Here is a 23882-nt window from a genome sequence, read left to right on the forward strand (position 1 = left end):
GCACCTCTGCACTTCCAGCTACCCAGGAGCAACCGACATGGGCCCCGATGAATGAGTGTTTCTCCAACCACTTGCCGCCTCTGCGGAGATTCCTTCACCCCCGAGGTACAATCACTGCAAAGGGCACTCAATTTCAGCTGCATTCAGTGTGAGCTGTAGGCCTGACAGAATTTGGCACGCTGCAATATGGGCGCCATTGGATCTACCATGTGGCCACTTTGCCACTGATGCGCAAGAAAAAAAATCAGCCCGCAGCTGCACCGAACAGGCACCCATGACAAGCCCTGGGACCCCCGGTGATGTCGGATACTTCAAACAGCCTCTCCCCAATGCGATCACAGTCTTGCTGCACCAAGACTTGCCCACGATTGAGCCCAGCCTCAGCTTCTTTTTTTTTTATTTAAAGTTGTCAACAAAAAATAAATGAATACAAAGGCTGCAATATTTCCCTGCTGCCAGCTGGCGATCCGGGAAGAAGCCTTCCGTGAGGATGAGGGAACCAGGACCCTGGCTATCAGTCCCTCGGGAAGGTGTGGGCAGAGCTATCCAGTGATTCCCAACCCCTCGGTTTTCCGGCTCCACCTAAGGGATAGCACACAAAAGTACCTAACACCTCAGGGAGCACTAACTCCTTTCTCTCTTGCTTCTTCTTAAAATCTCAATAACTCTTCCCCCCCCCCCCCCCTCACTCTCACTCAGACTGCAGGTTTGCACCTCTACCATCTGCTGAAGACAGAGAAATACAGAGGAACATCAGGTGGCACTCTCGGTTATGTGGCAGTGCCCCAAAGTTTTAATTCTCTCCCTCCATCTGCTGGTAGGGATGCAAAACCCACTTGTCTGGACTGATATGGGATATGAACAGGAAAGGTAGATTTTCAGGAATCTAGAGATGAGGGGAGGCATTTTTAAAACTGTAGATTTCTTCCCTGAGCCATGCCATCGATTTTCTTAATCCAGAGCACTAGATAAACATAGGGTAACACCAAAACCTCCAAAAGGTCTCTCTATAGAGTAATGCTGCACAGTTATTATGGGAAACTATTCCTGTTTTATCTATCAAATGCTTTCTGTTTGGAAATGTATTTAATGTGGGCTGGCCCAGAAGCTTAGTAGCAAGGGTGCACTTCCATGTGGAAGGTCATCCATACCTCGGGTTGACTGTCCCTGGGGATACAGTGGAGGCAGTATTCACTGACTCTTGCAGAGGACAGAGTCAATACCATCAATATGGGGCTAGGTAAGGAGTGCTGGTTGCATGGCTCCTGGCCTCAGGACCATTGTTGTTATGACCAGCCTAAGAACAGGGGGACAAAAGGTTTGGTAAAATTGGAGAAAAATCTTCAGGCAGTTTTAAACAAAGACTTAGGATCCTGTTACTGGTTCTGACCGAGCTGAAAGAAAAATGAGAAAAGAGGAACTCCTGGGCCAATATCATGTCTTCCCCCAAATATATTTAATATGTTCAAATATATATATATATATATATATATATGAAAAAGCTTTCTAAATAAAACTTTCCATAGCTCCATGGTCCTTGGAAAATATCCAAATTGAAGCTAGGGATTATTTTATTTAGAAGAGTAAAGTTACAGAAAAGCCTGGCCTCCATCATTAGTAGACTGTATATAATCTACTTTATTTCTTGATTGGTTCCAAATCCAATACAAAAGATCAATGCAGCTTACAATAATTAATATAAATGTTATACATCAAAAGTGAAATAAACAAGCATAAGAGTGCAAAACAATCTGGATCAATCAATTTGATGTGCAGTGGAAATATAAGTTAGAAAACTCGTATACCACAACAAAGAAAATGTAATACTTTAGAGAATGTCTTTCAAAACTGCTCGTGCACCCATATACATGCGTATATGGATGCATGATAATTTCCTATTGTATTTTTTAACCTGCGCGCAAATGATATCTGCAGGTTATAAAATACAAGTACATATGTTCGCATGCTTGCTTATGTATGCAAAAACTGCAAGCCATGCAATTTTGGACTTATCTGGAAATGTAGCACAACTTATCTGGATAAGTTCTAATTTATGAGATGAAGTAGTGGCACTTAGCTGGAGAATTCTGAAAAGCGCTACTGTTCGTCTAATAAGTACTTTTCAGAATTATCTGGGTATGTAAGATAGCCAGATAAGTTAAAAAAAAAAAAAAAGGCGCTATTTATCTGGATAACTTTAAATTTGTCCATCTAAATAGCAGATATGGCGCTATTTAGCTGGATAAATTGGAATTTAGCTGGCGAAGTGCGTGAAAATGATATATCCATTTATTTGTACTTCGAATTTTAAAGGGATACAGAAATAGATTTTACTCATGTTATTTAGATGCATTTACCTCTCCCCCCCCCCCCCCATAAGTCTGCTTTTACACACATGTTGGGAATTTTATAACATACTTGCGGCAATGAAATTACCAGTTTTACCAATTAGTCTACCAGTTCGCCCAGTCCATCTGTAGCTCATAAATACCCTCCTGGCTCTTCAGTCTGAAGGCTCCCTCCATTTTACCCAGACCCTCTCATCCAGTCATTTTTTCACTTTTGAGATGTTAATGAATACTTACACCAGCTATGAACAGGAGTAAATATGTGCAAGTAAAAGACTTACGCGCATCACTTTGGCAGATTGTAAAATAGCAATTTATGCGCATAAATATTGGTCCCTCCCCAGAATGCCCCTGGACTGCCCCTTTTTTTTACACAAGCATTATTTTACTCATGGTCCCCAATATATGCACATATGTTGCGGTTTTTAAAATACCATAAGAACATGCCATACTGGGTCAGACCATGGGTCCATCAAGCCCAGCATCCTGTTTCCAACAGTGGCCAATCCAGGCCATAAGAACCTGGCAAGTTCCCAAAAACTAAGTCTATTCCATGTTACCATTGCTAGTAATATACTTCTATATATGATATTTTACGTGCGCAAGTGCTATTTTTTATGCACGCAACTTTCAAAAATTCACCTCTTACTGTTTAACTGCTAATTCTTGGTCCCAGCTGACAACTGTAAGAACAAAGATACCAGAGACTTAGGATTGCTAGGCTAAACTATACCTCTGTCCCAAGGAAGAATTTAATAATTATTTATAGAAGGCAATTTCTAATAGTTCTAAATCAGTTTGAATAATTTATACCTATTACAGTTGTGATTTATTAAAAGATACATCCTACAGTTTTTAGTCCCCAAGCAGCAATTTTACATGGCGAAAAACGCAACCTTCTTACCTGTAAGATATATGCTGAAAATCTTAAAAACTGGGTGATAAAGTGTAACACCTTGTCAGGATTAAGAAAACATTTTATAAGCTCTCATATGGAGTCATGAATCCAATGTCTTGGTTTAGTCCATTAATTTTTTAATCTAAAAGGTGAATACAACTTAACTTTTCTTGTCCTCCCTTCCTGTGTGTAATTTTGTACCCGGCCTAGACTGGTAAATAGAGCAGGTTATACATAAAAAATAAATACAGATAAATTGGAGACTCAGGGAAGGAAGAAGAATTGGATTCAGATGACAACTAACACAGGGCCCGACATTTATGGTCTGGGGTACTGAAATGAAGACATAAGGGAAAATAAACACAGATCTGCTTCTATGGCTAAGTCCATAAGCAAAGCACATGAAGCAGCAATGTCTGAATTTTCAAGGAGGCTTATCACCCAGTAAAAATATTGCTAGCAGTACATTTTTTGGGTTATCTTAAGGCTTGGGTATAAGTGCACGGAGCGGAAGTTTCAACCCCTAAGAGAAACATGGGGGGTAACCTGCATGGAAGTTGCAGATATTACCATAAAATGCTTGCTGGGCAGAATGAATGAACCATTTGGTCCTTTTCTGCCATCATTACTATATTACTATGAAAATGTGTGCTTAAGGCGTGTTAAAACAAAACAAAACATTGTCATGTGTTATTGGTAATAAAGCAGGGAACATATAAAACTCCTTGCATCGGCTTTCAAAAAAGTATGCATCATTTTGAGCATCATCTGTGTCACTGAGAAAATTCTCACTTTTTTCAGTAAGTAAAATGCACCATAAAATTGATCTGTTACAAGAATAAATGTTGCTGGTAACTGGTTTTCTTTTTCCCATTTTCAGCTGATTATCCTTACACCAAAGTCACTACTAAGACATCCAGAAGCCAAATCCAGCTTTGATGAAATGAAAAACGGTACGTGAAATTAGTTTTAAGTAATATGTATCTGCCCCTTAAGGCATAAAGAGCTCAATTCACCTACATTTAGGTACCTAAAACTTAGATACCTAAATTTAGTATGGCTGTTCATTTTGCTTATATTCCGGAGCCTAAGTTAGCAATGATTTTTAGCAATGGGCACCTAAGTTCCTAACTTAATCCTCTCTCCCGCAACTTTAGGATCCTAAATTTAGATGCCTAGTCTGAAGAGGCCCATTTGGGCTCCTAACTCACAAGGTTAGGCCCCCTAATCGCTTTGAAAATCAAACTAAAAGAGGTCAAATTTCAAACGGTTTAGTTGCTCAACTTCAGAAGTTAGGCTCCTAAATTGGCCCAGTGCCAACCTAGTTTCACTAAAAAGGGGATGGCTATGGGAGTGGAGTAAAAAAGGTTTAGGAGCCTAGCACTAATTTTCAGCACTGGACACCTAATATAGCATCTTAAATCTAGGCAAATAAATAGCAGGGCTACATTTAAGGACCATAAGTTTTAGATGCTTAAATATTTGGTAACTTTTCAGCTGAAAATTTGAAAAGTCCATATTTAGCAGCACAAGGAGTGGAAATTTTAGGTGAGAAATTCATCAGGACTTACCTGGGTAAGTCTGGCCACTGAACATGCTCGCATGCGCACCCCGCCAGTCCCTGTGTAGAATATACGCACAGCTCAGAACGCATGCGCCAAACTACTGTTGTGCGTCCCGTCCGCGCTCGGCCCGCGTCCAGGCTTACTCACCTCACTATCTGGCCGATACAGTAAAGTCCACGGGAGAGCAGGCGTTCGCTCACTTTCCCGGCGTGTGCACAGGCCACTCTCCTGTGCGCGCGATTCACTATGCAAATTAGGCCCGGCGATAAAAACAGGCAAAAGGAGGCGCTAGGGACACTAGCGCATCCCTAGCGCCTCCTTTAGGACCGGAGCAGCGGCTGTCAGCGGGTTTGACAGCCGACGCTCAATTTTGCTGGCATCGGTTCTCGAGCCCGCTGACAGCCACGGGTTCGGAAACCGGACGCCAGCAAAATTGAGCATCTGGTTTTTGACCCACGAGCTGTGGGCCGACTTCAAATTTTTTTTTTTATTTTTTTTTTTAACTTTTGGTAACTTTCGGGACATCCAACTTAATATCGCCATGATATTAAGTCAGAGGGTGCACAGAAAAGCAGTTTTTACTGCTTTTCTGTGCACTTTCCCGATGCCCGAAGAAATTACTGAAAGCAAAATGTGCGGCCTGGCTGCACTTTTTTTTTCTGAATCGCGTGGGAATAACTAATAGGGCCATCAACATGCATTTGAATGTTGCGGGCACTATTAGGTTCGGGGGGTTGGACGCTAGTTTTTGGCCCCTTACTGAATAAGGGGTAACGCTAGCGCGTCAAAAACGCGCGTCCAATAGAGAGTTAACAGTGCACTCCAACATTCTAAAGCAAAAGTGGAAATACAAGAAGGGTAATGGTGTAAGCAATTTGGAAAGCTTTATATTGACTATGCCAGAGCATGTATACAATTAATATTACATGTTTTCAATTCATGCTGCCACAGAAACGGCAATCTTCAAAGCCGGTGACTAGCGATATGCCTGTGTAAATTGACCATCTGAAAAGTTCCTTCTCCAATCTCCTAAAAATATTTATAGCCACATCTGTGGGAGGCATTCTCAGGGATGTGTTTTGAATGGTTAGAAAATAATGTCAGCACTTAGAAAGTAATAACATATTATATCCTGCACAACATGATTTCCGCAAACACTACAGTACTGAGACATTATTACTAGCTCTATCAGACAATATCTTAAGAGGCTTTGATACAGGAACACATTATATTCTGATTCTATTGGATCTCTGCAGCATTTAACACTGTAAATCACAAAATCCTAATCAATAGACTAAAAGAAATAGGACTCAATAACAAAACAATAAACTGGTTTGAGTCATACTTAAGCAATAGATTTTTCCAAGTACAAATCAAAAACACACTATCAGACAAAGTTGAACTATAAACAGCAGTCCCACAGGGATCAGCCCTGTCCGCAACACTCTTTAACATTTACCTCCTCCCAGTATGTCACCTACTCGCAGGACTTGGAATAATACCCTACATATACGCAGATGACATACAACTACTGTTACCCATCGTAAACATAATTGAAGAAACAATGAAACTGGCCAATATGTATCTTGGAATAATCAAACAACTCCTAAACCAAATGGAACTGGTAATAAACATTGATAAAACTGAATTCTTGTTATGCTCAGGCTTGTGGACCCTTGGGCCGACGGGAGGATGGTGTACCTTAGGAGGAAGATCTGTAGGTTCTCCCGTCGGGTGGCGAGGCAGAACCGAAGATGCGACCAGCTGACCCTCGGCACTGGAGACTGAGGCGACTTGAGGAAGCAGACGGAGAGTTGTGATGTCAAGGAGAAGAACGGAATCTTCGCCACTGGAGGTCCGCGGTCCCCCCAGGAGGAGCCCGTAGGGACCCGGACCGCTGGGACTTAGGTGAACCTTTGAGAGGTCAAGGAGTCGAGAGTGCGGTGCAAGGGCTAACTGGAGCTTCACCCCTGGAAGCCCGCGGTTCCCCCGGGAAGAGCCCGTAGGGACCCGGGCCGCTGGGACTTAGGTGGGCCCTTGGAGATGATGGTCCAGAAGAAGTCCGAGGTCCCGTGCCAGAGGGTCGCCGCTTACCAGTCCGAGGTCGTAAACCAAGGGATTGCCACTTGCCAGTCCGAAGTCACACACCAGGAATCGCCGCTAGCCGATCCAAAGTCACACAACAGGAATCACCGCTAGCCAATATGAAGTCAGGAACCAGGAACACCAAGACAAGACAGGAACAAGGATCCGAAGTACAAGAAGTCACCGAAGCAAGCAGACCTGACTACATGGGACGTTGCCAAGTCGAAGAATGGGCAGAGGAAGCTTCCCTTTATACTTCCTCTACTCTGGCCCATTAGAGACAGCTGTGAGTAGTTAAGGGGCCTGGCCCCTTTAAATCTGTGGAGGAGGCGCGGCCTCGTGCCTAAAGATGGCGGCGGCTATCTTGGATTTCCTCCACGGAGGAAAGCCTGTAGGACGCCGCGAGGGAGGAGCGGGGACGGCTCCCCACCCGGCGGCCAGACCAGGAACCTGTGCCGGGGCGATGGGCACTGGCCCAGGGGCATAACTAGGAGTTGCTGCTGTGGGTCGCCGCCGCGGGTGAGGTAAGGTGCCGCACCCATGGCCATCCATGGGCGCGGAACACAACATTACCCCCCTCTTTAGGGCGCCTCCCCAGAGGCCTGGGCTTAGACGGATGGTCTCTGTGAAATTGCTCAAGCAAGCCCCGGTCTAAGATGTTGGCCAATGGCTCCCAGGTGTTTTCTTCGGGGCTGAACCCCTCCCACACTAACAGGTACTCCCATTTCTTCCTATGCTTTCTCACGTCCAGGACCTCTTGGACTTGATAGGTGATGTCATCTTCGGAGGCAATAGGTTGGGGATTCGGGGGCGTGCTGGAAGGCCATGATAACACCAGAGGCTTCAAGAGGGAAACATGGAACGTGTTGTGTATCTTGAGGGAAGGCGGGAGGCAAAGCTGATACGAAATGACACCAACTTGTCGAACAATGGGGAATGGCCCAATAAATCGTGGGGCCAGTCGTGCTGATGGCAGCTTCAGGCGGATGAACTGTGTGCTCAGCCATACCTTTTGGCCCGGCCTGAGGGGCGGATATGGTCTTCTTCGCTGATCAGCATACCTTTTCGCCGCTTGACTGGCTTTGATCAGCGCGCGCCAAGTGGAGACCCACAGGCGGTGTAACTCGTCTGCAGAGAGTAGGGCTACCGGGGACGTGACTGGAATGGGAACTGGCAGCGGCGGGCGTGGCTGCTTCCCATATACTATCTGAAATGGCGAGGATCCGGTAGCCGTGGAGAGATGCGAACTGAGTGCAAATTCCGCCCAGTGTAGCAGGCTAGTCCAGTCATCCTGTTTCTCATTGACGTAAATACGGAGGAACTGCTTTAATGTTTGGTTCGTTCTCTCTGCAAGACCATTGGTTTGCGGGTGGTAAGCAGACGTATAGTCCAAAGTAAAATTGAACTTTTGGCAGAAGGCCCTCCAAAACCTGGCAGTAAATTGAGGCTCTCGATCCGAAAGGATACTTCTTGGTAGGCCATGTAGTCTGAAGATGTGCTGGACAAACAGCTGGGCCAGCTGTGGTGCAGACGGCAATCCTGGGAGTGGCACGAAGTGTGCCATTTTACTAAACCGGTCGACGACCACCCATATGACTGTGTTGCCACTGGATAATGGCAGATCAACGACGAAATCAGTCGCCAAATGGGTCCATGGTTCCGAGGGTGCAGGTAAGGGCTGAAGCAAGCCTGGGGTTGAACCGGGGATCCTCTTGTGGCGAGCACATGACTGGCAGGACTCTACGTAAGCCCGGACATCTTTGTTGACTTTTAGCCACCAGTAGTATCGGCGCAGGGTCTGTAAGGTCCGGGATTGCCCCGGATTGCCGGAGCAACGGGAGTCGTGAGCCCACGCCAGGTCTTGTTTCCGCAGGTGCGGCGGAACCAGAGTTTTCCCAGGGGGAATGGTCGTGGTGGTGGCCAGTAGGACCCGTGATGGGTCGATGATGAACTAAGGGTCATCAGGGCTCTCGGTGGTCTCGAAGACTTGTGACAAGGCATCCGCCTTGAGATTCTTCCCGGCAGGACGATAGCGTAGGACAAAGTTAAAACGGGTAAAAAATAGCACCCAACGTGCCTGTCGAGGATTGAGTCGCTGCTTCCGGTGCAGGTACTCAAGGGTTTTATGGTCAGTATAGACCGTAAACTGGTGTTGTGCCCCCTCTAGCCAAGGGTGCCACTCTTCTAAGGCTACCTTTATAGCCACGAGTTCCTTGTCGCCTATGGCGTAGTTTCACTCTGCCGGAGAGAACTGGCGGGAGAGGAAGGCACACGGACATAACTTATGACTTCCAGAAATCTGGCTCAGAATGGCCCCTACGCCTTCTGAGGACGCATCCACATCGATAACAAACAGCCACTGGGAATCCGGATGGCAGAGGCACGGCTGCTGCAGGAACGCCTCCTTGAGACGGCGAAAGGCAGCCTCCGCTCCTGGAGGCCAATTCTTGGGGTACGCGCCTTTCCGGGTCAGGGCTGTCATCGGGGCAACGATAGACGCATAGTGAGGGATAAAAGATCGGTAGTAGTTTACGAAACCCAAAAACCTTTGGAGTGCCTTTAGTCCTGATGGCTGTGGCCATTCCCGAATGGCTTTCAGCTTCTGGGGGGTCCATACGGAATCCCTCACTGGAGACTATGTACCCCAGGAAGGGAAGGGACTCCTGCTCAAAAAGGCACTTTTCAAGCTTCGCATACAATTTATGTTCTCTGAGGCGTTGCAAAACTTGGACAACGTGCTGACGGTGAGCGGTCAGAGTGTCTGAGAATATCAAAATGTCGTCCAGGTATACGACCACACACTGATACAAGAGATCGCGGAGTATCTCGTTCATGGTGTTCTGGAAAACCGCTGGAGCATTACAGAGCCCAAACGGCATCACTAAATACTCATAGTGGCCGTCTCGGGTGTTGAAGGCCGTCTTCCATTCATCACCCTCCTTGACACGGATCAGGTTGTAAGCCCCTCGGAGATCCAACTTGGAGAAGATCCTCGCACCTTGCAGCCGGTCGAAGAGCTCGGAGATTAGGGGCAAGGGGTAACTGTCCTTGACCGTTATAGCATTCAGGCCCCGGTAGTCAATGCAAGGGCGAAGGCTTCCATCCTTCTTTCCGATGAAGAAGAACCCAGCCCCTGCTGGGGACTTTGATTTCCAAATGAAGCCCCTCTCCAGGTTTTCTTTGATGTACTCTGTCATGGCCTGCGTCTCCACAGGCGAGAGGGCATTGGTGTGCCCCTGAGGAGGCTCAGCACCAGGGAGGAGGTTGATGGCACAATCGAATGATCAATGAGGAGGAAGTATCTCGGCCCTTTGCTTTGAAAAAACGTCCGTGTACGAGGCATAGGGGTTGGCAGACCCTGAAGACTGGTGGAGGCAATGGAACAGGAGACTGGAGTCACTGATTGGAGGCAATTGCTGTGACAATTCGGCCCCCAGCGAGATAGCTGCAAAGTCTTCCAGTTGAACTGAGGAGCGTGCTCCTGAAGCCAGGGAAGGCCCAGGACGAGCGGATGCATGGAATACTCCAACACATAGAATGGCATCTGCTCCCGATGAAGGATCCCAATCCTCAGCTGGACAGGAACCGTGGTGTGTGTCACACGTTCCGGAAGAGGTTTACCTTGGATCGAGAAGATGACCAAAGGAACTGGAAGACGAACTTGTGGGATCTTTAAGTGTCCCACCAGGCTCTTCATGATGAAATTTCCGCCGGCGCTGGAGTCCACCAGGGCTAAGGTGTGGAACCCACCGTCGCAGATGTTAACGCCACTGGTAGCGTTAGTGGAGGTGCAGGTGAAGTACGGCCCAGGAAGAGACCTCCTTCAGGTCCTAGGCCCGGACGTTTCCTGACCGCGTCGGACATGTGGCTAATTGATGGCCCGCTGCGCCGCAGAAAAACAAAGCCCTTCCCTCATTCGCCGCTGGTGCTCCTGTGGGGAAACTCTCCCACGGCCCAACTCCATGGGCTCCTCGGCAGGCGTTCGAAGGGCTCCCGATGCGCCCTTGGAAGAAGGCGAGGGCCTCCTCGCTGTCTTAACTTCTGGAAGGCAAAACCGCATGCGACAGTCCACTCGATTGGCCAAATCTATCATGCCGTTAAGGTCATCCTGGAGTTCCTTGGCTGCTAGTTCATTCTGAAGGCGTGAGGATAGGCCCTCCAAGAAGATCCCATGGAGGCAATCCTCTCTCCAGTTTAGCTCCGTGGCCAGGGTACGGAAATCTGTTGCATTTTTGGCCACTGTCCGAGTACCCTGTCGCAACCGGAGTAGTTCTGAGACAGTGGTAGGCTTGCGAACAGGCTCATCAAATATCTGTCGGAAAGCGGACAGAAACTGGTTCAAGTTTCCAAACACCGGGTCTCTTCTCTCCCATAGGTGAAAGGCCCAGATCAAAGGCTTCCCGTCAAGCAGGGACATAATGTAGCTGGTTTTGACTAGGTCACTAGGAAATTGAGCAGGCAACAAGGAAAAACGGACCTGGCACTGGCTGAGGAATCCACGACACAACTTCGCGTCTCTGGTGTATCGAGAGGGCGCCGGGAGTTGCGTGGGAGTGGCTTGTCCAAGACCACCCACGGTGGCCTGCATGGGGCCCTGAGGAATAGAGCGGCCCCCCTGGAGCCACAGGCGGGGACGTCAGAGTGGGGTTCATGGGCCCTAATGCTTCAATGTGTTGGTTCAGGCCCTCCACTGCAGAGACAAGAGCATCCAGGGTCTTTTGCTGGTCCATCAGGCGCTGGGCCATTCCCGGAATGGCCTGGCGGGTGGATACCTCCACTGGGTTCATGGACTTGGCAATCTGTTATGCTCAGGCTTGTGGACCCTTGGGCTGATGGGAGGATGGTCTACCTTAGGAGGAAGATCCGTAGGTTCTCCCGTTGGGTGGCGAGGCAGAACCGAAGATGCGACCAGCTGACCCTCGGCACTGGAGACTGAGGCGACTTGAGGAAGCAGACGTAGAGTCGTGACATCAAGGAGAAGAATGGAGTCTTCGCCACTGGAAGAACGCGGTCCCCCCAGGAGGAGCCCGTAGGGACCCGGACCACTGGGACTTAGGTGGACTTTTGAGAGGTCAAGGAGTCGAGAGTTCGGTGCAAGGGCTAACTGGAGCTTCACCCCTGGAAGCCCGTGGTCCCCCCGGGAGGAGCCCGTAGGGACTTAGGTGGGCCCTTAGGGACTTAGGTGGGCCCTTAGAGACGATGGTCTAGATTAGAAGAAGTCCGAGGTCACGTGCCAGAGGGTCGCCGCTTACCAGTCCGAGGTCGTAAACCAAGGGATCGCCATTTGCCAGTCCAAAGTCACACACCAGGAATCACCGCTAGCCGTTCCGAAGTCACACACCAGGAATCACCGCTAGCCAATATGAAGTCAGGAACCAGGAACAACGATCCAGAGTACAAGAACTCACCAAAGCAAGCAGACCTGACTACGTGGGACGTTGCCAAGTCGAAGAATGGGCAGAGGAGGCTTCCCTTTATACTTTCTCTACTCTGGCCCATTAGAGACAGCTGTCAAGCCCAGGATGCTGGGCTTGATGGACCCTTGGTCTGACCCAGCATGGCAATTTCTTATGTTCTTATGTTCTTATGTCAGTAGTTAAGGGACCTGGCCCCTTTAAATCTGTGGAGGAGGCACGGCCTTGCGCCTAAAGATGGCGGCGGCCATCTTGGATTTCCTCCGCAGAGGAAAGCCTGCAGAATGCCGCGAGGGAGGAGCGGGGACGGCTCCCCACCCGGCGGCCAGACCGGGGACCTGCACCGGGGCGACGGACACCTGCCCAGGGGCATAACTAGGAGTTGCTGCAGCGGGTCGCGTGCCGCGGCAAGGTAGGGGGCTGCGCCCGTGGCTGTCCACGGGCGCGGAACACAACAATTCTTATACCTAGAACGAAAAAATATACACCCTACACAACCTACAATCGCAATAAAAAATAATCAAACAGTAGTTAGCAATAAAAGTATGGAATCTAGGGGTAATAATTGACCCTGAACTTAACTTGAAACAACACATTTCACAGAAATTAAAAGAAGGTTACACCAAACTAATGGTCCTTAGAAGACTGAAACCCCTGCTAACACTGAATAATTTTCACACAGTCCTACAGGCAATGATATTCGCGAGCACTGACTACTGTAACTCTCTGCTATTAGGGCTACCTCAAGTTACCATTAGACCACTCCAAATATTGCAAAATTCCGCTGCTAGAATTTTGACAGGCAAAAAGAAAAGAGACCACATCACAGGTACACTTGCTGAACTATACTGGCTTCCAATTGAACAAAGAATACAATACAAAGTATTGTGTATAATTCATAAACTAATCCATGATGAAAAGGCCGACTGGCTTAACACAGCACTGCGCGTACATGTACCACACAGAAACCTTAGATCTGCTAATAAAGCTCTACTAACTATTCCTTCTGTTAAATCAGCACGCCTCACTCAGGTAAGGGAGAGAGCACTGTTGCTGGCTGGACCTGTTCTATGGAACTCCATGCCACTCGAAATAAGGCTGCAGAGAAATTTGAAACTATTTAAAACTAGTCTGAAAACCTGGCTTTTTAAACAAGCTTTTTATAAAGACAAAGAGAAGGAGGAAAACAGTTGAAAGATAAGGATGCACCAAGTAATCCGTTTTTTTTCCTTTAATATCTCCAATTGCATATTAACGCTAGATTTGAACCGCTTAACAGTTTCTCAACTGACACATAAGCCTTAATTAACACATAGTTTCTCTTATTAAAATGTTACCGTTCTGTGTTGGCACATGTATAATTTGTAATCTATACCAATTATAGTTTTTCCTTATTGTGCCTTTCTGAAAAGCGTTGTGATGGTGAATTAACTTAATGACGGTATAGAAGAGTTTTTATATAAATAAATAAATAAATAAATGCGTAGATTGTATTTTTAAATCTATGAGTCTTATTGTCCATGAAGAATCTCTTGCAGAAAAAGCAGGTACAAAGATACCTGGGGCAATTTTCAAAGGGAAAGTATGCGCACACTTTCCCATTGAAATTTGGTTTAAATCTATGGGTGATGAGATTTTTGCAGATTTTGCAGCAAAGCAACCAGTTTGAAAAATAGCTTCCAGAAAGTACAGCCCTATATCAAAGAGGGTGTGGCATTTTTAAACAGATTTTATCATTTAGATTAATAAGGAAACTGATTTACTAGTGTTGGAGCTAAATTACAAAGAGGTTGTTCCATGAACTTCAGCTAATCCTGCTGTAGATGTATGGTCTCACCCTATATACCAGAGAGAAGGTGGTCTGGTTCTGCTCTTGGGGGCGGATTTTAAATGCCCTGCGCGCGTAAATCTGGCCGGATTTATGTGTGCAGGGCCCTCGCGCGCCAGCGCACCTATTTTGCATAGGCCGCCGGTGCGCGTAAGTCCCGGGGCTTCGTAAAAGGGGCGGGGAGGGGGCGTGTCTGTGGCGTTCCCGAAATGACGCGGCATTTCGGGGGCGTGATGCGGCGTTTCAGGGGCCGGCCCGGGGGCGTGGCACCGGCCCGGGGGCGTGGTCGAGGCCTCCGGACCAGCCCCCGGGTCGGGTGATGACGCGCCAGCAGCCTGCTGGCGCGCGCAGATTTACGTCTGCTTTTAGCAGGCGTAAATCGTGCAACAGAGGTAAGGGGGGGGGTTTAGATAGGGCCGGGGGGGTGGGTTAGGTAGGGGAAGGGAGGGAACAGGCAGCACGCGCTGGGCTCGGCGCGCGCAGGTTGCACAAATGTGCACCCCCTTGCACGCGCTGACCCCGGATTTTATAAGATACGTGCGGCTACGCACGTATCTTATAAAATCCAGCGTACTTTTGTTCGCGCAAATTTTTAAAATCTACCCCTTGGTGCGCATTCCATTCATCTAGAGGGAGACAATCTGCTACTTCGAGGCCATTTTCAAAGTATGTTCTGCTGCAGAGTGTTTTCCAGGTTACAGTATATTCATATATTCACTCAGGGCTGTTTGTACTCCATATATCTAGAGAAAAGTCATTCAGTTAACATAAAATTATTCCTAGGAAAGATGTCATACACCCATACTGAGAGAAGGTCACATGTGCATTGAAAATGCAAAATCACCTACCATGCACAAGCATCAACTTTTGCAGTATTACCTACTAATGGACTAAGAAGGTAGAGAGAATCCAGAAACTCCTCATAAAAGATGGTTGGGGGCTGTTGGTATTCCTCTTCAATGAAGAATGCCAACAGCCAATAAGAGAAAAATCCTTTTCTTTTATTATAAGATGCCTTATGATAGGAGTGTTGCGCTTCCCGGACGTGACCCCCTCCGCAGCCGGTCCTGCTCACCTCTCCCGTCCGTCTACCAACTCCGGGCTCACTCCCTCTGCCACTGCAGCAAGTTTGTGGCGTCCCCCGCTCACTATCCGGCCTTACAGTGGAGCTCCCGCAGGGGCTTCGCATCCTCCTGCTCCTCGGCCCCACCCCTAGGCACACGTGCGGCTGACATCCTCCATTTTTAAGACCGAAGCGCAAGAAACCCAGACCCAGCACTCAGTAATGACATCATGACTCCCTAGTATAAAAGGGAAGGCCTGTTCCCTTGAACGGTGCCTTGGCAATCGGGTCGTACCTCCGGTGTCTCTAGTTTGCCTTCCTGCATTCCAGTGTCTTTGCGTCTCCTGTGTCTCCTGTTCCAACGTCTCCTGTGTCTCCTGCTCCAGCGTCTCCTGTTCCTGTGTCTCTATTCCTGGTAGTACGCTTTAGACTGATCTGACGGTACTGACCTTTGTCTGTTTTCTGACCACTCTTGATTGCTGCCTGACCTGACCTCTGCCTGAACTCCAACTAGTCTTGATCGCCGCCTGGAACTTGACCTCTGCCTGCCCTGACTACTCTTGATCGCTGACTGGAACTTGACCTCTACCTGATCTGACTACTCTTGATTGCTGCCTGGAACTTCATCTCTGCCTGACCTGACTATGCCTGGATTGACCACGGTTACTGATCCTTCTTTGGCTGACCATTCTGGACTGATACTCTGGCTTTGATCCTCACTATACACTCGGACACTCTCTTCTGGCCTCCCGCGACCTCTGGACTTCTCTGTTTGTTCACCGACTGTGCACCCTTGTTCATTGTGGGCACTCCCTTGAACTTTCTCTCTAGGAGACCCTGCGAGGCCCACCTAAGACCAGGCAGCTCAGGTAACCAAGGGCTCAACCTGAGGGAACCCCGGGTTGCTATTGGCGAAGCTCCAGCTAGCCTCTGTCTCCTCTTGTGCTTCACCTCCTGGTGGCAGGCGCTCTCCGGGTCCGACCGGAGGGCAGTACCAATCCTCCACCAGGCCAAGGGTCCACCTCCAGTGCAACAAGGAGCAGTGAAGCTCACCAAACAATACAGAGTAAACCTTCAACCTAGCTCGTCTGAGCTGGTCCACTCTCTTAAGTACATCACTGCTTCTAAACTTACACACCAATGGACTCGCTTGTCTGCATAACATTTTACAAATGGATGGCATTATAATTTTATCTCATAAATGCTAATAAGATTGGATTCTTGTGAGTCATATAATTTCTTTTAAATTGAACCCAGAAGACTAAAACTAAACTTAATGCTGATGTTTAACATACTAGTTAACCTTTAGCAATAATTTTAGCATTTCAACAGACTTTGCTGTTTCTACAAGTTTCATTGTACTGTAATTAACTTTACCTTCTCTGCCACCAAACTAGTTTGGCTTCATGGAAAATTCTCTCAAAGCACCCTTAGAAGACTAGCCAGATTTAATTTAAGACTATATTTTCAAAACAATTTATGCACATAAAATCCTGTTTTGCATATATAAGTGGAATTTACAAATCAGTCAGGGCCTGGTAAGTGTAAAGTATGCATATACATCGATTTTGCGCATACTGTTTTGCACATTGAGGAGAAGTACTTAGGGGATGAAGTTGGGGCAGAGTTACAACTTACTTTTTATATTTTAAGAACTATGTGCATAAGTTACCATGCACAAGTTATGCCCTGTTTGCAGCAGGTGTAAATTTATGCATGGTTATGTTGTATGTATTCTGCCAATTACCTGAGTATTTTTAAAATTAACTTATGCATTAAAGTTTGTTTTGAAAATACTTGGTAAAGTCTAAATGTCTAAAAGGTAAAGTCTAAAAGTCTAAAAGGTAATTACCTTTTTAAAGTCTTGTAAATTAATTGTTCATCATTTATCGGGTAACAAGATCATCATATGCCTGAAAGTCTGAAATCTATTTAGCAGAGTATCAAGAACTCTTCTAAAGTGTGTATAAAAGTTATTTATTTTTCATTGCAAGGTACACATTTCGAGCGTTTGATTCCTGAAAGAGGTCTTGCAGCTCAACATCCTCAGGAGGTGAAGCGGGTGATATTCTGTACTGGGAAGGTGTACTATGAGCTTCTGAAAGAAAGATTAGAACACGATTTAATGAACCAAGTGGCTATCACGCGCATGGAACAGGTAATACGCATACTAGAAATGGAGGCTATTGATTTAGTAATTCTTTTACTATTCTAGTAATCTTCATTGTGAAGATTTAATGGACTTCCAGTGGAGGCACTAAAGACAAAAACAGTAACTGAATTCAAAAAAGCATGAGATCAGTACAGTGGATTCCTAGTGAAGAAGTGAGTGGAGAGCTGGAGATCAGCTGGGATCTGTGGAATTGCAACAGGATTGAACTTAAGCAGACTACATAGTTCTAATGGTCCTTGTCTGCTGTGACAGAAGTCGGAACACAGTTGGGAGGTTGTATTATTACAAACAACTCATCCTTCACTTCCTTGAGAGCAGAAACAAGGGGGAGGTAATAAGGATAAAACAATGAGTGGATAAAGGAGGCATGACCCAGAGATTCTGCACCAGGCGCAAACAAAAGTATGCTGGATTTTATAAGATATGCGCGTAGACACGCGTATCTTATAAAATCCGGAGTCAGCGCGCGCAAGGGAGTGCACATTTGTGCAACTTGCGCGCGCCGAGCCCAGCGTGCGCTGCCCATTCCCTCCGAGGCCGCTCCGAAATCGGAGCGGCCTCGGAGGGAACTTTCCTTCTACCCCCCCCACACCTGCCCCCCCTTACTGTTATTGTAAAAGTTACACCTGCCTCTGGCAGGCATAACTCGCACGTGCCAGCGGGCTGCTGGCTTGCCATCTCCCGACCAGGAGGCTGTTCCGGAGGCCTCGGCCGTGCCCCTGGAATGCCCCTAGCCTGGCACCACACCCCCGACACACCCAACACACCCCCTAGAACGCCCCAAACGTCGCGCCGCCCACCCGACACGCCCCCCCTAGCGAAGCCCCGGGACTTGCGCACCGCCGAGCCTATGCAAAATAGGCTCAGCGCGCGCAGGGGCATTTAACCCTTTTAAAATCTACCCCATTGTGCTTCTTTCTCATTGGGGCCCTAAGATATCCTTTATTGCATGCTTCCATCTAGATATCTTCCACTTACTTGTTCCTCACCTTAATACACTTGAGAGGCCCCACTATATGGGAAAAGTTTCTCCATCTTGGACAGGAGAGGTTCCAGTAGCTGGGTCCCTAATGCTTGTCGGCTGTGCTGGATTTGAAGGACAGACATCCTCTTCAGAAACCCAGATTAGTTTGTCACTGAGGGCAGTCTGTATAGCCACAGAAGAACACTGCACCATAGTAGCTGTATCTGCCATAGTAGTGGTTGGCTCCAATGTGCTCCACACTGGTTGCATCAACACTTCCCTTCAAATGAGTCCTAGTCCATGGATGGCACTGGTTGCATCTCCTGCCACACCCTAACTTCAGTGGCAAGACTCCTTAACTTATGTGATGAAACTCGCTCTGATACAACTGGCAGTCGTGGCATGCCCATGCTGAGTGAGATGACTGAGACTTTTGGTGCAAATATTGTGCTGAGGACATGGACAGCACCCTGGTTGGCTCCAGGTTCTGGTAAACCAAATAATTTAGTGCCATGGGAATCTTCCATGCCATAAAGGAATAAGGGACCTATACCACCATGGCTATTTCCTGCCTCTGTATCGTGGAGAAACCCACTCCAGTGGGTCCTCATGGTAAGGCACTGACTTTCTCTTCAGTCCTGAGGGGACAGCCTTGAAGCGACTTCCTCATGTTGCTTGGAGCTGTTCTAGGCCATACTCAACCACTGACCTGAAGCAGATCAGAGAGCTGGTGCCATGGGCAGGAGGCTTTCCCTTGCATAATGTATTTCTCTCCAACTTTTATTTATTTTTATGCTAATTAGTTAGTTACTTATGTAATATCTTACAATTATGATTATGATTTTGTTTTTCTATTTTATTTTTTATTATCAATTGTAAACCGTTTTGGTCAATCTATATTGTTATGACAGTATATAAATACTTTTAAATAAATAAATGAAAGAAGAATTATACCTAAACTCCCAGCATTGAGAGCCTGACAACACCTCGTTCCTAGATGAGGAGAAGCTCCATTGTTCAACCTGGATCGAGGCTTGGGGCTGTTATCTGTTGTTGCCCTCTTTTAGATCTCCATTTTCCAGACACAGTGCTGCTGCTATAACGCTGTAGTCTGTCAAGGGTGTGATCCCCATGGCCAGGGTAGCTGGTACACTAGTGAGTCAGATGGATTCCAATTGAGGCAGCAGAAAAGTGTCTTCTGCCTGCGAATGCCACTTTCCCCTCAGGCTGAGCGCTCAGGCACTGATGGCCATCAGGGCATAGGTAGTAGGCCCCAAACCAGGACTCAGTAGGAAAGTAATGAGAAATACACGTGAACACTGGAAACCGGAAGACCAGATGAGAAGAATCAACAAATCCGGAGAAGCAAGGAATATGCTGACATCAATGCAGTGAGATGAACTCTGAAAGCAGGAGAATGGGGCATGAGAACCAAGCTCTGGTAACCTGCTGATTGGAAACATGGAAATATATATGTCTAGACATGAATCAAGAACCAAGCTCTGGTAACCTGCTGATTGGAAGCATGGAAATATATATGTCTAGACATGAATCAAGAACCAAGCTCTGGCAACCTGCTGATTGGAAGCATGGAAATATATATATGTTGGCAGCCTCTCACACAGAATTCATCACATTTACCAATTAACATTCATCACATCACATCACATTTACCAATTAACATTGATTACAAACTATGTTACCGAACCTTATGGCACCTGTGTAAACTGACAAATTCTAGTATCATTACTTTTATGTGCCTTACTGTAAACCGTTGTGACGGTTCCTACTGAACGACGGTATAGAAAAGATTTAAAATAAATAAAATAAATGTCTAACAGGAGGTGAAAACTGCTTATTGGGACTTCACAGCTACACCTTGGGGAACATCTGACCACAGAACTAGCATTTAGAGGAGTCATGGTCCTGGCTCAGTTTGTGATAGCAGACGGTGTATGTTTCCGTAATGGATATCCGGTACCACCCCTGAGCATGTGCTTCTTGGCCTTGAATTTCTTCATGCTCATCTTTCTTTCTTTTTTTTTTTTTTATTTAGAACTGAAAATTTCTGTGTGAGAGGCTGCCCAGGCAGCAGCAGCAAGTAAAGGTAAACAGCCAAAACTGTAAAAATATGAGGGAGAGGCTGGGACACGTCCGTGCGGTAACTTGGATGAAGAAAGGCTGAGGGAGCTTATGAGGCTGTGCACACACATGAGAACTCTGTGTATGCTCTGTAAAGTTTAACTGAGCTCTGTTGGCACTGTTGGATGATGATACCCATGTGTTCTGGCTGAGTCAGAGGTGGCCAGTCTGTGGTTTGGAAGCCACATGTGGCTCTTTCATGTGCAAAATGTGGCACTTCCCCTCATGTCCCTATGCTAATTTAGAGCCATTGCAGGTGGTGGGGTGGGGGAGAGTAAGGAGCTGGACTAGGAAGCTCACGCAGCAAAGCAGAGAAGAGCCTTTCTGCTCCCTGCTCCAGCCCCTTCCCTCTTGTACTTCCAGTGCTGTTGATTGTAGTGGAAAAAGGAGAGAGGGGCTGGAGCGGGAAGCAGAGGCTTTTCTCTGCTCATCCTGTCTCTATCCCTCCCCTCTTATCCACAAACATCAGCAATGGAGGGCAGGAGGGGAGAGGGGTGAGTCTGGAATTGACAGGACAGTAAATAAAAGCCAGTCAGCTTCCTGGCCCAGCCTTCCCCATCCTGTTCAACTCACCCCCACCTGCTACCTGGAGTAGAGGGCTGCTGTCTGGAGAGAAGAGGCTGGAGTGAAGCCTATCCCAGCTTTCAGGACTTGGGATTAAGCTAACAGCAGAGGGGAGGAGGGAGTCAGTCACCAAAAGCTACAGCCAGTCTAAAATTATTTGTGTTGAGGGAAAGAGGGTGAATATTTGCAGGGAGGAGGGGGAGAGAATACGAGAAGTGGTGAATGTTGGGGGCGGAGTGGGGTTTTAATGTTTTGGGAGAAGAACAGTGCAAGATGGGGTGAATGCTTCTGGGAGAATGAAAAGAAAAAGGGTAAATGTTGAGAGAGCTGAGGAGGGGGATGAATGCTGGGAAGAGGTGAGAAGGAAGAGGTTGATTGCTTGGGGACAGCACAAGGAGGAGCTGAATGCTATAGGGGAGGTAAAAAGGGGGGTGAAAATCATTTCCCTCTCCATCTCGCTGAAGTCATCAACTTGCACCATCTGGAATCTTATTCCTCCTCAAAGCCCATGCTGTCAAATGTTCTGCAGCAGTTGCGAGAGGGCCAGGGCTAATAATGAGGAAAGAACAGAGGAAGAGAGAGGTTTTTGCATGAGAGCCATGTGGAAGGGGGGATTGCATGTGAAATAATGTGTGTGTGTGTGTGTGTCTGTGTGTGTGTGTGTAGGGGGTCAAAAGAGCTGGGAATGGTGAAAGAAAGGGTTTAAAAGAACTGGGGGAAGGCCGAATAGGAATGTGAGAAAGCCAGAGCAAGAGGGTGCATGTGAAAATGAACCAGAGGTGGTGATGAGGGTGAAAGAGCCAGATTAGTGTCAAGATGGGGGTAGGGCAGAGATGTTCATGAGGGTTTGTATGAGAGAGAGAGAGACAGAGGTGGTGGTGCAGAGAGTGACAGGGCCAGAAACGGTGGGGGCAGGGTGGGGATGGCGAAGAGAAGTAGCAAAAAGCCATAGGTAATGAAGGGAGAGGGAGGGCAACAGAGCCAGAAGTGGTGATGGGGAGGAGGGGAAAAATGAGAGCCAGTGGTGTTATGAGAGTGGAGGAATGAAGGAGAGAGCAAGAGATGAGGAATGGGGAGGACTTGAGAGGGAGACACACAGGGGTAGATTTTATAAATCTACACGCGCGCGTACTTTTGTTTGCGCACCAGGCGCAAACAAAAGTACGCTGGATTTTATAAGATACGCGCATAGCCGTGCGTATCTTATAAAATCCAGGGTCGGCGCGTGCAAGGGGGTGCACATTTGTGCACCTTGTGCGCGCCGAGCCCTGTGCGCGCTGCCCGTTCCCTCCGAGGCCGCTCCGAAATCGGAGCGGCCTCGGAGGGAACTTTCTTTCCACCCCCCAGCTCCTTCCCCTCCTTTCCCTTACCTAACCCACCCCGCTGGCCCTATCTAAACCCCCCCTACCTTTATTCGAAAAGTTACGCCTGCCTCTGGGCAGTAGTAACTTACACGCGCCGGCTGTCTGCTGGCGCGGCAGGCCCCAACACAGGCTGCTGTGTCGGGGCACTCGGCCATGCCCCCGGACCACCCACATGCCCCCGAATATGCCTCCGAGCTGACACTACGCCCCCTGGCCATGCCCCCGACCGCCCCTTTTTGCAAGCCCTGGGACTTACGCGCGTCCTGGGGCTTGTGCGCGCCGCCGAGCCTATGCAAAATAGGCTCGGCGCGCGCAGGGTCATTTTAAAAGGGTTACGCGTGTACCCCTTTTAAAATCCGGCCCACACAGAAGGGTAATGAGAAAGGTGTGTTTGATACTCAGGAGGGGTGATAGCCAAGAGTATAGGCGAGCCAAAGAAGGAATTGGAGGGGGGGGAGAGAGAAAGAAGGGGTGGGAGTGGGGGAAAAGGGAGAGAGTTGAGACAGGGTACAAGTGCTGGGCATACTAGTACTGGTATAGAGTGAGGAGAGAGGGGGCAATATAGCACAAAAGGCGGAAGTGTTATGTTGGGGCCACTTAGCCCCTATCATTATTATTGTGGGACTTGGAGGTGATATGCTAGGGTTTTGAGAGAGTCTGGTGAGGAGACAGAGAGAGACTAGTGGGGATAGGATGAGGAAATTGAGAAAGAAAGTGGTGGAAGGATTGAGAAAGACTGATGGAGACAGGATAGGGGATATGTAGTGAAGGGCTGGTAGGAACAGGATGGGGGATTGAGAGAGAGAGAGAGAGACTGGTGGGGACTGGGTGGAGGGATTTAGAGAGACTGGTGGGAACAGTGTGGGGGAGAGAGATGAGAAAGACAAGAGACTGGTGAGGGATTGAGAAAGAAAAGAGATTGGTGGGAGAATTGAGAGAACCTGGTAGGAACAGAGTAGGGAAATGAGAGAAAAAATGGTAAGGATGATGAGACCCCATTGGGATCCTCTTTGGTACTGTGCATTCTGATTCCATGGTTTTGCTACATGAAAGGTTGGCCACTTTTGAGCTAAGTCCTGCCTGCTTGTTGATGGAGAACAGTTTTTTGTTTTGACTTATCTCTTAGAGGCATGCACAGTTTAAATTTCAAGGGCTTAGCGATGAAGAGTAGATGATGTGTGAACATAGTAACACTGTTAGCCAAATATATTCTGAGGGTAATTTTCAAAGGGACTTATGCAGTCATGCTGCTGAATATATCCAGACAAACCCAAAGGTCTCCAGATAAGTATGTCTAGATAACTTTAGAACTGCCTTGCGGCACAACTAAAATTATCTGGATAACTTATTCAGTTAACTCTGAATATCAGAGTTATCCAGGTAAGTTATCAAAGTATGTTTGGCTCACCTCAAAAAGCTCCCAGAATGTTCTCAATTTATCCAGATAAAACTTATCTGGCTAAACACTTATCAG

The 23882-nt window shown here is 47.4% G+C and overlaps 1 protein-coding gene across 6 annotated transcripts in view; it reads left to right on the forward strand.

The window, feature by feature from the left end:
- The window catches only part of OGDHL (oxoglutarate dehydrogenase like), a 327706-nt gene that overhangs the window by 298218 nt on the left and 5606 nt on the right, over nucleotides 1–23882 (forward strand). For 5 of the 6 annotated variants that reach the window (XM_029609443.1, XM_029609440.1, XM_029609442.1 and 2 more), the window contains 2 exons: nucleotides 4127–4199; nucleotides 17196–17359. In XM_029609443.1, the coding sequence (XP_029465303.1) occupies nucleotides 4127–4199; nucleotides 17196–17359 (237 nt within the window). Of the gene's footprint in view, nucleotides 1–4126; nucleotides 4200–17195; nucleotides 17360–20394; nucleotides 20446–23882 lie in introns of all 6 variants that reach the window. The other variant, XM_029609444.1, reaches the window with a different exon arrangement.

This window comes from Rhinatrema bivittatum, chromosome 7 (genome assembly GCF_901001135.1).
Source record: "Rhinatrema bivittatum chromosome 7, aRhiBiv1.1, whole genome shotgun sequence".
Lineage (NCBI taxonomy): Eukaryota > Metazoa > Chordata > Amphibia > Gymnophiona > Rhinatrematidae > Rhinatrema > Rhinatrema bivittatum.